This window comes from Acipenser ruthenus, chromosome 21 (genome assembly GCF_902713425.1).
Source record: "Acipenser ruthenus chromosome 21, fAciRut3.2 maternal haplotype, whole genome shotgun sequence".
Classification (NCBI taxonomy): domain Eukaryota; kingdom Metazoa; phylum Chordata; class Actinopteri; order Acipenseriformes; family Acipenseridae; genus Acipenser; species Acipenser ruthenus.
Genome location: NC_081209.1, coordinates 31574704 through 31589937, shown reverse-complemented (window position 1 = coordinate 31589937; position 15234 = coordinate 31574704). Strand labels below are relative to the sequence as shown.

At 42.1% G+C, this 15234-nt stretch overlaps 2 protein-coding genes across 8 annotated transcripts; one reads left to right on the top strand and one right to left on the bottom strand.

Annotated features, from left to right (window-relative positions):
• Positions 1 to 515: 515 nt before the first annotated feature.
• On the bottom strand, positions 516 to 11480 carry LOC131699170 (AP-3 complex subunit sigma-2). 2 transcript variants are annotated; one of them, XM_058995596.1, is made up of 6 exons: positions 11327 to 11480; positions 10170 to 10261; positions 9346 to 9457; positions 6326 to 6397; positions 3942 to 4049; positions 516 to 1743 (listed from the first exon to the last, which is right to left on the bottom strand). In XM_058995596.1, the coding sequence occupies exons 1-6, from the start codon at positions 11393 to 11395 to the stop codon at positions 1615 to 1617; spliced, it is 582 nt and encodes a 193-aa protein (XP_058851579.1). In that variant the 5' UTR covers positions 11396 to 11480; the 3' UTR covers positions 516 to 1614. The 2 variants fall into 2 exon arrangements, with proteins under 2 accessions (XP_058851579.1, XP_058851580.1); XM_058995597.1 differs by having other exon boundaries at positions 11323 to 11438.
• A 41-nt stretch (positions 11481 to 11521) lies between these two features.
• On the top strand, positions 11522 to 14965 carry LOC117427675 (uncharacterized). 6 transcript variants are annotated; one of them, XM_058995582.1, is made up of 3 exons: positions 11522 to 11963; positions 12477 to 12574; positions 13065 to 14965. In XM_058995582.1, exon 3 carries the CDS (start codon positions 13566 to 13568, stop codon positions 14760 to 14762), a length of 1197 nt encoding a protein of 398 aa, XP_058851565.1. In that variant the 5' UTR covers positions 11522 to 11963; positions 12477 to 12574; positions 13065 to 13565; the 3' UTR covers positions 14763 to 14965. The 6 variants fall into 6 exon arrangements, with proteins under 6 accessions (XP_058851565.1, XP_058851563.1, XP_058851564.1 ...); XM_058995580.1 differs by having other exon boundaries at positions 12474 to 12574; XM_058995581.1 differs by having other exon boundaries at positions 12474 to 12613.
• Positions 14966 to 15234: the final 269 nt, after the last annotated feature.

Below are 15234 nucleotides of genomic sequence, written 5' to 3'. Positions count from 1 at the left end.
CCACGAGATAGCAGTGGTTGCTCTGGAAAGCACACTACACAACCCTCTTTTCTTGGTCTGCTCTTTGATTGAATCAAGAACGAGAGTGTCGTGAACATCACTATTCAAATGGATCAGAAAATCATACAAATCAGATACCCGTCCAACAACACTAGCACGTGTGTGACGCATGGACCACCACTGAGGGATACCATGTATCTTTTCACATACGGTAGATAATTCAAGCTGTACAATTAACTGCAGGCTACATCCCACTACATGCCCCCTTCCTCCTTCCCAATCTTGGACAATCAGAATCATTATCCCTAGGTAATGATTAAGGACCCATTTATAAACATTTCTTTTTTTTAAAGTCCATTATTTACACGGTATGAATACAAATAAATACATGGTTAGGGGGCTAACAATATGTACATTTAACGCAACAATATGTACGATTTACAGTAACTATTTACAGCACCGGACTGCAAAACAAATCCACTTCCCCAACCACACAGGAAGAGGGTGTAACACCATTTGAACAGGGGATTTTTATTGTACAGTAGCTTAGGAACAATACAAGTACAGCAGTTGGAGACATCATTACATATCAAACCACACTGCAGCATCTGTAAGAACAAAATGGATGGTGCAAATACAAAGCACGGTTACATTGTTCCATTTCTGCACCACGTCTGATGCAATGCTTAGCTACCCCTACATATTATTTTGTAAATCCAGCCTCACAAGCATCATTTTTCATATGCAGTACATTGTGTTTTGCTGGACAGAAAAAAAAGAAAGAAATGGAATCTAGTCACATAAATAAAGTTGCTTTTCTCATTTCAAAAAATCGTTGGGCATGACTGGGCAGGTGCAGCCAGTCCTGGACCTTCGAAGAGAAGACGGAACACAGAGGGAGCGGATCTGATTGAACCGGTTCAGAACTCTGTGGTCATGCTGTAGCAGACATTACTTCCAAGAAGTCATCGGAACGATAAATCCAAACCAAACAAAACAGACAGCTGTACAGAGCGCTGGGAGGAAGGAACAGAAAAAGGGCCAGCAAATCTACAAATCTTTAAAGAAAAGGCAATGCCCAAAAGCCATTGAAAACAATGTAAGAAGAGACTGCACTGTACTGAAACACCAGTTAATTGGAGCACAATTTTGACCAGAGTACATTGAAATGAGTATATCAGTATCACCGGATTTGCATCAAAGCATTATTATTATTATTTATTTCTTAGCAGACGCCCTTATCCAGGGCGACTTACAATTGTTACAAGATATCACATTATACATTATTTCACATTATACAGATATCACATTATTTTACATACAATTACCCATTTATACAGTTGGGTTTTTACTGGAGCAATCTAGGTAAAGTACCTTGCTCAAGGGTACAACAGCAGTGCTTTTAACATGTAAAATAATGGGGTCATGAAAACCTGGAGGGCTCATTGTTTGTGGCTTTCCTGTCTATAAAGAGATCTCCATTCCCTACCCTACCAGACGGTCACTAGAGCACAGATCGGTCTCTTTTTACTAGCACCCCACTAAACATTTGCGATGTGGAGTCAGCTGCATGTTATCCCTCCCGGGGCTGCAGGTCTCCTTGGCAGTGCAGGGTTAGACGAAGGGGGAGAGGTTGGGCACTTTGATGTTGATGTCTCCGATGTTGATGTTGCGAGGGATTTCAGGGAGGTTCATGTTCTTCACGGCAGAGACCGCACGGGCCGGAGCAGCCGACAGACCCCCCTAAAAAACAAACAAATCAAAAGCTGAGCTTTCTGCTGAAGCGGAAGTTCTGAAATTCAATTCATTTTACTGGGAAACAACTACATTCTCCTGACATTGCATTGCATACCTGGTATGTGCTTCCTGTAGGACTTGCTGCTGTTTCAGCTTGGATCATTTACTATGCTTATTAAAACAAAAATGCCTCTAAAAAACTCTGCAAGGCTCATTGTAGGGAGTGTAAGCATTGTAGCTCAGTGCTGTGCATTGAAGCCCTCAGGTAAAGCATTGTAGCTCAATGCTGTGCATTGAAGCCCTCATGTAAAGCATTGTAGCTTTGTGCTGTGCATTGAAGCCCTCAGGTAAAGCATTGTGCTGTTCATCCCGTGCAACACATATATGCTTCCTCGCCTCAATGGGGCAAGTGCACCAGTACGGTATAAGTAAGGTGACCAGATTTGTAAGTCTTTAAACTGGGACAGTATGGAAATATTGTGGATAACTTCCAACTTCCAAGCTATGGGGAAGCTCTAGGTTTTCTACTTTCATGTTTGATCTAATATCATATTGAAAGTGAATGCAGAGATTCATGGTGATATTCAGAGTGCAATCTTTTACTTTTTTTACTGAATTTTTTGTGAATACATGATCTTATTGTCTTTGTAATTAAATTTCTCCACAGCAGGTATAGTTATTACATTAGACAGAAGCAATTCAATAATATTAAATTCACAGATTTTCAATCTCCCCCTCAATTTTATTGCTGATTACTGCTGCAAATCTAGTCCCTTTTCTGTCTAAGAAACTGCATCTTCTCTCTCTGATTTCCACTTTCCATCTTTCTCTATGCCATCCTCCAGTGTCCAATCTGCAAACCAGGCCCTTCCTGTATAAAAACCTTATCTCAATATTTCTATGTATTAAATGGTTACTTCAAAGAATCTATTTTTTTTTAAATATTGAATTTCTGGAACATCTTTGGACTGTGTGCAGTAAATGAAGTGCACTGTTTAAGGTCAATAGTGCAACTACAGAGCATGCCTAAGAATAGCAGTGGTGTTTTTGGTCAGCATGGTTCAAGGAGAAGGGAAGTCATGTTAAGAGCCACAGGCAGGATCCACCCTCTATCGACGTGGTTGCTGAGTTGGAGAAAAGCTAAAGTCCCCATAATCAGTAGTCTGGGTCATGACCTGCTTGCTCTTCAGCTCTTTATTTTGATGTATTATCTATCTTATGACAAAGAATCATAACATGCCTCTGAGATCTGGATTAAAGGAATAGCCCATTGCTCAGAGCTTCAGTTTCACTCTGCGAAGCCCAGGGAGCGCACCTCACTGTTCACGCTGTATACTCTGTGAACTAACTTGAATAAAAACAATACATGCAACATTGATCTTCCAGTGGTTAAGCTTCCCCATTTTTTCATAGATAGTCAGCTTTTCTGAGTTTTGTGTAGAAGCTGCTCTGATTACAGAAACAGGAACTTCCCTGTGAAGTAGGCATTAAGTCTGGTAAACAGTAATCCAGGTAGGCAAACCCTTTCAGTTTCTCCGAATAGTTGTATTTCTAAATTCCTCTTTTAACATGCTGTCAGCCGACGGGCATTGCTTAAACCACAAAGGAGCCTGTTAAAAAACGTGTTCATTGCATGATGACATTTCCTGCCTATTCCCTTATTGAGTACCAATCAGTGATCACGAGAAAGCGTCTACCGACAATCTGAATTAGAGAACTATGCGTTTTACAAAGGTTTATTTCTTTGCTGATCTTGGCAGGAGTTTATTTTTGAGTCAACTGTATAGGTGGAGACATGGACCAAGCCACCAGTTCGGTTAGCAACACTCAGTAGATGAACCCACCCACAGTTCTCTGTGATTGGTTGGAAATGAACGTTGACTGTTCAGTAATTCTCCAGATTTGCACGGCACTGTACAGCCGCTGTTTAATGCTACTGCTCGTTCAACCCTCTCTTTAGTCACATCAATTATCATTGTACTGTAGTAAGTTAGATATGGTAGTAACACAGCAGCCTGCATGAAAATACAATATTCTGTTACCGGTGCAACGATGCTCAGGGAAAAAAAACGGGACTAAAGGAGTGTCCCAAGAAAGGTTCTGAGGACACTGGGACCAGTGTTCCGAAAGAGTGACTGTCCCGTCCAAAACGTGACATTTGGTCACTTTAGGTATAAGGCTGAATTTGCAGGTAAAGCACTCACCTCAGATTTCTCCAGCCGGTTCTGATTCTCCACCTGAGTCACAATCTCGTTCATGTTGGTCTCCAGCACCATGCCACCCATCACCACCTGCTGGAGAATGTAGTGCACCTGAAGAGAAGAGGACACAAACGCACAAAGCTCAGAGCTTTCCATCCCAGGGGGGTGGAAAGTAAACACGATGGACAGGACACAACATGGTTACACACAGTATGGATTCTTGCTCAGTGCCTCTGGGACTGTGGGCTACATTTACACTGGAGCACAACAAGCTTCTGCTTTCACAAGCCAGTATCGAATATTGTAAATTACAGCACACGCTGGTAAAAGATTGATCAGAACACGGCAGTATTCAGATTGTTCACTAACTGATTGAATATGTTTTGTATGAAGGAAAGCATAAGGAATATTGTTTTATATCCTGGCAAAAAGCTCAGAAGAATACAGGCAAAGCTACATAACTTCTGTAAACCTTGAGACATGTGTTTAATATTTGCTGATCTGTTATCTCTCTCAGCAGGATTCTTTTGAGTAAACACTTACATGTAATAAAAAACACATTAAACTGAGACTGTGCATCAATACAATTTGAATACTTTTTTTTCCCCTGCAGTATAGTATGGACTCCTCTGTGTAGCTGTGTGGCACAGGAACAAACAACTGTTAACTGAGCTCCTCCACTGTCTCCTGCTTTTAAACCCCAGACGAATGAGGCGGCAGTGAACAGCTCAATGCCTGAGCCTACATGATCAAGTTCTCTAGTCGTGCAAGCAAGTGGCTTAACCGGCCGACACAGGACTGGTATCCCAACCCTAGGAGTAGCATTTACAGTATAGTGCAGGACCCGCTCCACTCCAATAACCACAGCCGCCTGATCCTGATTTTACTACGAGTTTAGCAGAACACACCTCAGTTTGTTACCTAAACACTGTGGCTTATCAAGCTCATAGTAAAACCTTAAATGGGTGAAACTGCTATGCAATGGGAGTCTTATTTCCATTCCTGTCTGTACTGTACCCTAAATTCTAATAAGCACTTAATTGGTCCAATTAAGTAATTTAGGGTACAGTTGGAACAAAAACCAGGAGGGTCACCGGTCCTCCAGGACCGGAATTGCCCATCACTGGTTTAGTGACGGGCGCATCGCTAGAACTCTCATACATCAGTTCCAGAACTCATGTTAGAACTGTTTAGTGACGTGCGCATCGCTAGAACTCTCATACATCAGTTCCGGAAATAAATTCCACGGCTTAGATTTTATGATGTTTGCGTATCGTGCTGTTATCATTATAGTGTGATAGAAAGGTCCAATCTCACCAAGGCTTGTGAAAGTACAATGCAAGCTCTAACACCCTCAGAGGTTAAAAGTCCAGCGACCCCGCTGAACAATACAAAAATAAATGGGAAAGATCAAGTATGACAAACGTTACAGCTTTGCTTCAGGGTTAAGCAGTTATATTGTACAGCTCACATTACACACACACACACACACAGTTAGAATAATGGAATGGTTTGCTCACGTCTGGCAATTCAGCAAGCCATTTGAATCAATAAATACAAACTCAGCATTGCAATAATAGCTTCTTTTAAATTATTTTGATCAAAACCACTCTACACTTTCCAGGTATTGAGACATACATCCTGTACCCTACATTATCAGCATCTTGATACAGTAAGGTGCAATAAACTTTATCAGGGGATGCACAGCAGGGTCAATGAACTGTTACACCATTAAACCTTGTCATTGTTTTGTAACAAGCTAAAATAGTTCCTCTCACCAGGCAGTGAGTGAGGTTCTTTCTTGTTCAGGTTTAGATTATGGTTCAGATCAGTTTACAGTTTGACCATGGTCTATCTCCAGGTGTTAAACCCCTATTATTATGGGAGAGATGTCTCTGTTCAAGGTTGTTCAATTGAAGTAAAGCTGAGGGACTGGGAGACCTAGTTTGTGGCAACTTTGCTGTATCAAACCCCAAGTCTCTCCTGTTGTGCCGTGCAGTGTCCTGAAACACAGTCTCCTGAAACCAAGTTCCAAGCCACAAAGAGGCTGCGTGTTCCCTCAGCTTAACAATACAACCAAGTGAGTAACAATCACAACACTCCATGTGAAACCACAGAGAAACAAACATCCAATTATTATTATTATTATTATTATTATTATTATTATTATTATTATTATTAATATTTGACCTCAATAACATGTTTAAAATATTGGGAAGCTTGGAAACTGATGTTGGCACACCAATGGAAGAATTGAGTGAGTGACTTTAGGAACCAGAGCCTTTGCCACAGTGTGTGTGGTGTGTGTGTGTATATTAAATGCACAGGGACAGGCTTGTACTTTGTAGAAGCTGCATACTCTGTGTTTACATTGCAATGACCCTTACCTTATCCACGTGGAATATCAGATCCAGCTCACAGACATTTTCAAAGCATTTATCGAGAGTTTCCACAAAAACCTGAAAAAAGGAACATAAATAATATCAAGGACTAATTCTCCAGACCTGGAAACCCTACAAAAACATGACCGCGTTTAATTGTCAAAAAAAAAAAAAGCTGTGTTTTAATTACTAGAACTTGCACCCCAACACACACTTTGGAACTTGCACCCCAACACACACTAAGTCAAGGGGTTACCTTTGTCTCCCGTACAGGCCTGCAAACCCAGTTAACAGAAGCAAAAAAGTGATGAACACAGATGACTCAACATATTTTAAAAGTCACATTGCTGAAGGTGATCTGCTGTGATCAGACAAACAGAATCTCACACAGAAACAAACAACCCTTCCACATGAATCACAGGTCTAATGATTACTGTGCAGTTAAATACATCATTGGAAGATGATGATGGCTATTTTTGGTAGAACCGTGTGTTTCCATAACCAGGTGTTTGTCCCAGCACTAGACGATGTCAGTTTTTATTCCCCTTGTGTTCCCAGCACATGACACAGCAATCACATGTAGGGCTGGTTCATAACCCACCCATACCTAACTAACAGAACTGCATGTGTGTCAGTGAAGAATCAACCTGCACTTCAAATACTTACCAAGTGAACCTTACTCCTGCTTTCCTTCCTTCCACTGAAGCTGTGGTGTACATGGCTGGAGCGCTGTATACTGGTTAACTGATTACTGGCAATCATTACAAGGGTCTGCTCTTAGAAAGGAAGCCGGGATTGGCATTTCCCACACATCATGCTTTTGTTGCCCTTCTACATGCGTCACCGGTATTTCTTTGCTTTCATTTCAAAGTTTCTTATTTGTTTTGGGGTGTAACTACCCTCCCTTGCCAGGACCCCCTAAAGGACAGAGATGCGGACGAGGACACAGGGCACATTATATTGAGTATTTCTGCTTGTTACATAACTTCACTCTGAACCTCTGCTTCACATGGCAAGTTTCCATAGGGCAGAGTCATGAAGACTCACACGAGACCAAAGTAGCAAAGGGTCAGCAGCCTCTTATCTACAGTAAACGGCACATGCTGCCTTTTCTTAGTTATTACACAGTAGGCATGCAGCACCTAATATAGATATAAAGGGTTAGTTTGTCAGTCCACCATCAGGACAGCTTCTATAGATCCTGCCTCTACTTTTCAGTTGTTGTTTTGTTTAGAAATGCTCAAAAACACATTGATATAATTTCAACTTTTAAACTGATGGAAAAACTGACAAAATCTGTTTGGCTTGTTGAACGCTGTGCAACACGTTGTTGTTTATTAAAGGTTCTGCTTCAAAAAAAAAAAAAAAGAAAAAGGAACAGGAACAAGAAAAACGTGCTCCTTTTGGGTCAAGAAGCAGCTGGAAATACTAGAGAAGACGTTTCAAATACTGGGTTAATGCTCATTTCTCTATAGTCTCTGACACAATTCTTAGCCACCCCTCTGTATTACTATTCTTTAAACCCAGCCTCGCAAAGCAGAATTTTTTCATATGCAGTACACTGTGTGTTGCCGGACAGAAAGAAAAAAAAAAAAGAAACGGAATGCAGTTGGATAAATAAAGTAGCTTTTCTCATTTGAAAACTCCTTGTGGATTACAGAGTTAAACCCTGGTGCACACAGCATGATGCATCACACATTGTTACAGAGGAACACACCCTGTAATTAATCCACAAGCACAGCTGCAGCCAGACCCTCTATTTGGGGGATTTTTCCATAGCTCATTGCAAAATGACAAAAACACTGCTTTTCCATGGCCGAGTCTTTCTAGGACGCATCTGCAGTGTCTGCAAATTCAAAAAGTAGTAAGAATCGATGCTGTCTTTATCAGTGTAGAACTGGAACACTAACTTTGTCCATTCGTCCCAGCGGTTCATTTCAGGAGTGAACAGCCCTCTACAGGAACCCACACTAACATGTTTTCTTGTCAAGCTACAACCACATTGAAGAGAGGACATGTTTCCATAGCAACGGGCGCTGTGCATTAATTGGTTGCAGAGTGAAGGGTCCAAGGTCTTTACCCATTTCCTGTTGTATAGGAGCACTACACAAAACAATTCTTCTTTAAGAAAACTAACTAATTACAGCAGCAACAACAAACTGGATATCTCCATGTCTGAATTAATTTAAAATCTACCATATGACAATAACAGCACTGTACTTTATTTTACAATATTGAGGTTATCAATTTACAACAAATTGCCTAGCATGGATTTGCACATGCCCAGTACTGTTGTACAGTACGTGGAAACGTGCTGGAGGGGGTATGAATGCCAAGCATGTGCTCAAGGAGTACGCTGACAAAGGCTTGAGCCAATCCTTGGCTGGTACTCCACCCACTCGTTTCAGATTTCTTAGAGCTATACAAAGGGGTCATGCCGAATACAGCTTGCAACACATTCTTTATTTTTACAAAACAGGCTGAGAAATAAGTTGGCACAGGCCTATCATTGTAAGGCAACTGAACTGTATGCAACTACACCACCTTGTGGATCAGCACTGAATAATAATAATAATTATTATTTATTATTATTTATTTCTCAGCAGATGCCCTTATCCAGGGTGACTTACAATTGTTAAGATTAACCTGACAATATTGTATGATTTTATGAGTATATGAATTAATAGTCAATTTCAGCTGACTGATCAATTCCAAATTTATTTTTTTTATTTATTTTTTTAAAAGCCCTGCTGGCACTATTGTCTTTGCTAATTTCTATCACTTCAGAAATAATAATAATAATAATAAAAATGTTTTAAGAAAATGCAATGACAAACGTTTTGAGCTCAGAGAACACTAATTCTATAATAAAAAACCAATATTACATGATTGCATTACAAAACGATCTCAGATTTGACAGTGGAATTAGACTTGCTGGTTTAACTTCAGCGCTCTAGAATTAAGAGTGCGGAAATGGATGAAAAGGGACCCTGAGTCACTAGACCTGGGACAAGCTCCACACCAACCTGTATGAGGTCGAGAATCCCCAGCTCGCTTTCACAGGAGTCCACACAGAACACGAAGTACAGGGTGGCGTAGTGTCTGTAGATCAGCTTGTAATCAGAGCCTCCGATTAAACTGCAAGACATGACGCAGGCAGACAGACAGACAGGGTTACTGCACATGGTGAAGAAAGAGCAGGGGCTGCAACAGCTCACTGGGTATTGTGATTCAGACCTCACTAGTATTTCAAGTGTATTGAATGATACGTGACCAATAGCATTGTACAGCTGCTCTAAATGTTCATGTGATCTGTTGTTGACTTGAATGCATGATCTCACTTTGGCTTCAGTGACGACCATTTGATCTTACCACTCGTGAAGCATGGCCACCAGGATGATAACATGCACTGTGATACACATGCACTGTGACCTGTCCCGGATCATGACCATGGTTATACTGTCACACCCCTAGTGAACAATGCCTTTATTAGCTTTAATGTGACCTGTCCCGGATCATGACCATGGTTATACTGTCGCACCCCTAGTGAACAATGCCTTTATTACACTGAGCTGTCCCTCACCTGCCACATCAAATCTGAAAACTGTTAGCTATAAAAACAGCCAATACCAGCCAGCCGTTCTGAACTGTGTGGTTCAGCAATGTGACCAGCAGCCCTCCCCCTATACACCTGCAGCTTCTATCAATCATCCTATACCAGCCCAGTGTAGCAGAAACCCCCTCACCCCCATACTGTACCTTCCTCCAAGAGGTTACACACGCTGTCATCCCTATCAATCATCCTATACCAGCCCAGTGTAGCAGAACCCCCCTCACCCCCATACTGTACCTTCCTCCTTCCAAGAAGTTACACACGTTGTCATCCCTTTTAGACACCAGATGGAACGTTTCTCTGATTATTTGCTGCTGCATGTCCTCAGGCTAGGACAAATGGAAATAAATATTTAATAAAAAGGAGAGTGGGATCCAGGTTTCAATTTTTTTTTTAAATTCAGGAAACTAAATTCCCTAACAAGAACACACACAAACCCCTTTCCCAGAACTCCAACCCTCCTGACCTCATCCCTTTTCTAAACTACAGTATCCTGCCAGAGCCAGTCCACTTCTGCATTTACAATGCACTGCTTTTCAGCTCTGCCATTCCCAACAATATGAACCAAGCAGACAGAAGAGGATGGTGGTTTGTATGCAGTTTTACTATGAGAAAAGAAATCTGTACACCGGACAGCATTTACAAAAGATTCTTTCAGGAATAGGTCTTAATTGTATAAGAGCTCAAAAAATGTGTAAGAGCTGATATAAAACAAGGATGGTTTAAAGTCGTTTTGCATGAACAGGAACAAAATGCATGTATGTGTTTATTTATTTTGAAATGCAGTTGTTCAGGTACAGCCCTGGGAGCTAGAAGGGTTTTAAAAAAGGCAGTTCTTACAAGGTATATAACCATTAGAAAAATAACTGGCATAAAGGTATGGAAATAGGGAAACCTCTTTTTAGTTCACGTCTGTTGATATTAGTGAATGAAAACAAACGGCACTGTAACAGAAGGGATGCACAGGGTCCGAATGATAAACGACTACGACAGAATGCTGGAAACGGACCACAGAAAGAAACTGAAACTGTCGGACACTGCAGATAAAATAACACAGTCTGCACAATGTGACCCGTCGAGAGGACATCTCACGGGTGAGGCCGTGAGGAATTCATATAAATGTGAGCAATTCATCTTGTCAATAGACTAGACGTGTGAAATGTTCCTCAGTTCAGTATGCTACTTGCTTTTCTCCGCTGCCATATTAAAAGAACAGTAATTTAATAAAAGCCACATTGCAATGTACGTACTAAATCACTTTTTCCACAAAACACTGAATCATTAATCATTTGCTCACTGACTAGTACTACACACATATTAAGTGTAATATAATAATTAACATTTCTGCAAAGCACATGCATTTAAAAAGGGTATATAAGATACTACCTACTTACAAAGAACTGGTAAAACCTAATAAGACGCGGTTTTCCATGGTTATTGAAGATCAAAATTGATTTGATCATTGTCGTTTTTTGTAAGTACTGTATTTATTGTTTTTAAGAGAACTCTCGCGATAACTGTGAAGGCTCATCAGAGTCCAGGTTACGAATAGTGTCCGACCGGAAACAAAGCACACAAACAAGAAAGACTCATTCGTTGTTTTGTATAGCTCAATAACTACATTTTATTTTTGTAATCATTATAGCTGTATTTATGTCTTTTTAAGAATCAGTTGAACGCAATGATTGATTATTATGTGATTATGCTCAGTTGAACGCAATGATTGATTATTATGTGATTATGCTCAATAATAAAATGTTAACTGTGACAGAAATTTAAATCTAAGGGGTATTAAATCTATTTCATATAGTGAGCTTTGTTCATGATGACTGTGTAGGGAAAGACGCCGGGTGTCCCTGATAAAGATACCTTTTCCCCCAGTTCTCAAACAACTGCTTGACTCCTTTATTAAAGCTAAAACTACATTATACGAAACAAGAGTGCGCAGACGTGTGGCGCATACTGATGACAAAACGCAGAACAACGACGGGAGAGACGAGCTATCATTTAAATACATGTAAATAATGATAGGTAAGTATGAATGAAATCATTGCAAATTCAAAGAATGAAGAGAGGCTTTAACTTCTTGTACGCATACCGTATAGTAACATTTAAATAAATGTATTTAAAGTTATAACGATAATAATAATAAATATGTTAGCGTAGATTTGACTTTAAAAATGTACATTTCGACAGCATGGATTTTATTTTTTAAACCGGAAGGGATTTTTTTTATTTTATTTTGGATTCCTTGCAACCCAGTTGAAAGTCGCAGTGAATAAGGAAATAAAGTTTTTTTTTTGGGGGGGGGGGGGGGGGCGCGTGCTTGTGTGGGCAAAACCCTTTGGTGCTGGTCTTGTGAGCTGTAAGTTGCTGGCTGGAACACTATTTCCCTATTCAGCTCGAATAAGGAATAATTCAGAATTCCCATTGTCGTTACTGTATAAGGAAACAGCTTCGTTAGCGGAGGAGAGTTAGACACTGTTATTGACGGCGGTAATGCAATGCTGAGTTGTAAAGTATTATTATTTGTTTATTTAGCAGAGGCCTTTATCCAAGGCGACTTACAGAGACTGGGGTGTGCATCAGCTGCAGAGTCACTTACAACAACAACGTCTCACCCGAAAGACGAGCACAAGGAGGTGAAGTGACTTGCTCAAGAACACACAGTGAGGCAATGAGTGAGCAGGGGTTTGAACCGGGGGACCTCCTCGCTACAAACCCTTTAACCAGTGTACCACACAGCCTCCTGTGTCTATGAAGTAACCACGTTAGTGTTGATTAGGGTAATCGAGGTTTCAATGTACTGACTGCCAGTTCGTCCGGGTGTCCTGTGTTACGCAGTGTAGGAGTAGGGTGCTTTACTCTCGGTTGTCATTATTTTTCAAATGTTTAATCAGAAAACTACACTGAGGTACGTAAAGTGGCGTAATTGCTGCGTTCCATATGTATATGCTAAAACCCAAATATTCCTTTCATTTTTATGATGGAGCAGTGGTGTGTGTTACTGGACTGTGCCGAATTACAATCTTAACCCATTTAAGTAATGGCATAAGCATACTTCTGTCCTACAGTACAAAATACAGAACAAGATTGTACTCTAAATGTATTGTTTTCTACTTTTTCACTTAGGTTTCAGAAGAAACAGAGGAGATCTGATATTGGGGGTTAAATAACACTGCCCTCTTATCCTCACAAAGAAGTAATCCCCTGTGTGACCCTGCACTGACAGAGAGTACTGAACCACAGAGCAGTGTGCTCCACGAGGCATGCTGCAAAACTCAAAATGTTTACAGAGAAAGCCTTCACTTTTTTTTTTTTTTTGGACCACAGCAAGTGCTTTCCGGTGGTGACTAGCATTTAAGCAACAACAATGGTACACCCCTTGCAAAGCACCTTTCAGTTAATATGCAAAGAGTGGACCCAGTAAGAAACAAAGCTACAGCAAGCAGCTTGGGTAGGGTGTGCAGCTCTTCCCCTTCCAGCTTTAAGTTGCTCAGCTCTTGGCATGACTGACCAAACAGAGAGGTTTCTGTAGCAGTTGAGAGGAGGTGCCCTGTAAATCTCTCAAACTGCGCAGAAAGACGCACGGTTCTAAATCAGGTCTCTTGTGGATCTTGCACTTTCTCCCTCATGCCCGCGAGGAGAAGAGGAGCCCCCGCTGTAGGCTCCAGGGGGCGTAGGCGCAGTAGGAGTCTGGTGTGGAGCTCGGCCCCTTTGCCTTGTGGTTCCCCAGCCCCCTTCGGCGCGCGCAGTGACCCAGCTGTGTTCCCTTTCGGTTTGCTGCCAGTGGAGTGCCAGGTCCACGTGCTCTCGTTCCTCACTGAAGTGGAGAAGTGCACCGCTGCCCTGGTGTGCCACAGCTGGAGCCGGCTGGTCCGGACTGGAAAGCTGTGGCGGGTGGCAGACTTCACCCGCAGAGGAGTAACCCTGCTGGGGATGGAGAGCATGCTGGTGTCCATTAAGGAATTTGAGCGATGGAAGGCCTGGGTCCACCAGTACGCCCACCACCTGGCCTCTCGGGGAGCCAGCTTACTCGTCCTCAAGGCCAGCTTCAACCTGGGAGACCAGGAGAACAGGTGGGTGGAGTTCCTGTCCGAGTTCCTGGAGAGCGTCCACTGCGGAGACCTGAGCGAGCTGGGCCTGAACTGGACTTTCACACAGCTGGAGCCCTTGGGGGTCTGCCTCCAGGCCGAGCACAAGTACAGCTCGCACCAAGAGAGCCTGACCAAAATGGAACAGGTCAGCAACTTCCAGGCGCTTCTCAGGAAGCTGCTTCAGAACTGCCCCCGCGTCACCACCATGCGCCTGCACTTCGACTGGTCCCAGACCTCCCTCTCCCTCCTGTCGCGGTTCCAGCACCTCTGCGTCCTGGAGCTCAAGTACTTCTGGGTTTTCAAGGGGGTCAGCCCCAGCACCATGCAGACACTGACCAGGTCCCTGCATAACCTCAAGTCCTTAACCCTTCATGTCCTGGTGCCTCTCCGAGACCTGGGCATCTCCTACTGCCTGGAGTCCCGCTCGCTCGAGTTCCTGGACGTGTCTCCAAGCCGGGGGCTGGTGTTCTCCTGCCTGGACCTCCCTGCCCTGAGAGAGCTCCGCGCCAAGAAGGTACTGCGCGGGATCACCCTGGACTGCAGGACCAGGCTAGAGATACAGAGCCAGTGGCCCTGCCTCTACCAGATCCTGCGCAATGGCACCCCACAGCTTGAGGTACTCAACAGCGAGAGGCTGCTCCCGAGCTGGAGAGAGCAGGGTTACCAGGAGCTGACTGCTGCCCTTGAACAGTCCTGCTACTGCCTGCAGCACTCGGACAGCTGGCTCTGGTGACCCCCTCTGTGTCAATGCACCAGCATTGAGAGTAATCCCCCTCTGTTACTCTGCTTCTGTCACCCCACTCTGACAATCGCTCTGCAAACCTACAGCTGCTTACTGTAATCTGTTCTAGGTGCCTGGTTCATAAAAAATCACACTCAGGTAATACTAAAACAATGGTAAAATCTGTCCCTTTAAATTGTTGCTAATTTTGTATATAGGGATTATATATATATATATATATATATAATATATATATATATATATATATATATATATATATATATATATATATATATATATATATATATATATATATATATAATGTGTGTTTTTTAGATAACTACAGACTGGCTTCATTAGCTTTGTTTCTGCTTCATGGCTATATTAGTTTACAGTGTGTTTCAAGGAAATTCCTATTTTTAGGGATTTGTTAAGCTACTTTCCTTTAAGGTGCTATTGGTGTTAAGTTACACATTTTCACGTG

Bases quoted from the DNA above. Each gene is read 5' to 3' on its own strand.
- LOC117427675 (XM_034045864.3), top strand. From the start codon at position 13,566: ATGCCCGCGAGGAGAAGAGGAGCCCCCGCTGTAGGCTCCAGGGGGCGT.
- LOC131699170 (XM_058995596.1), bottom strand. From the start codon at position 11,395: ATGATCAAATCAATTTTGATCTTCAATAACCATGGAAAACCGCGTCTT. The intron at 4,050-6,325 runs GTAAGGGTCATT...TCTTCTCTTCAG, and splicing joins TGATATTCCACGTGGATAAG to GTGCACTACATTCTCCAGCA. The intron at 1,744-3,941 runs GTGAGTGCTTTA...TTTGTTTTTTAG, and splicing joins ACCGGCTGGAGAAATCTGAG to GGGGGTCTGTCGGCTGCTCC.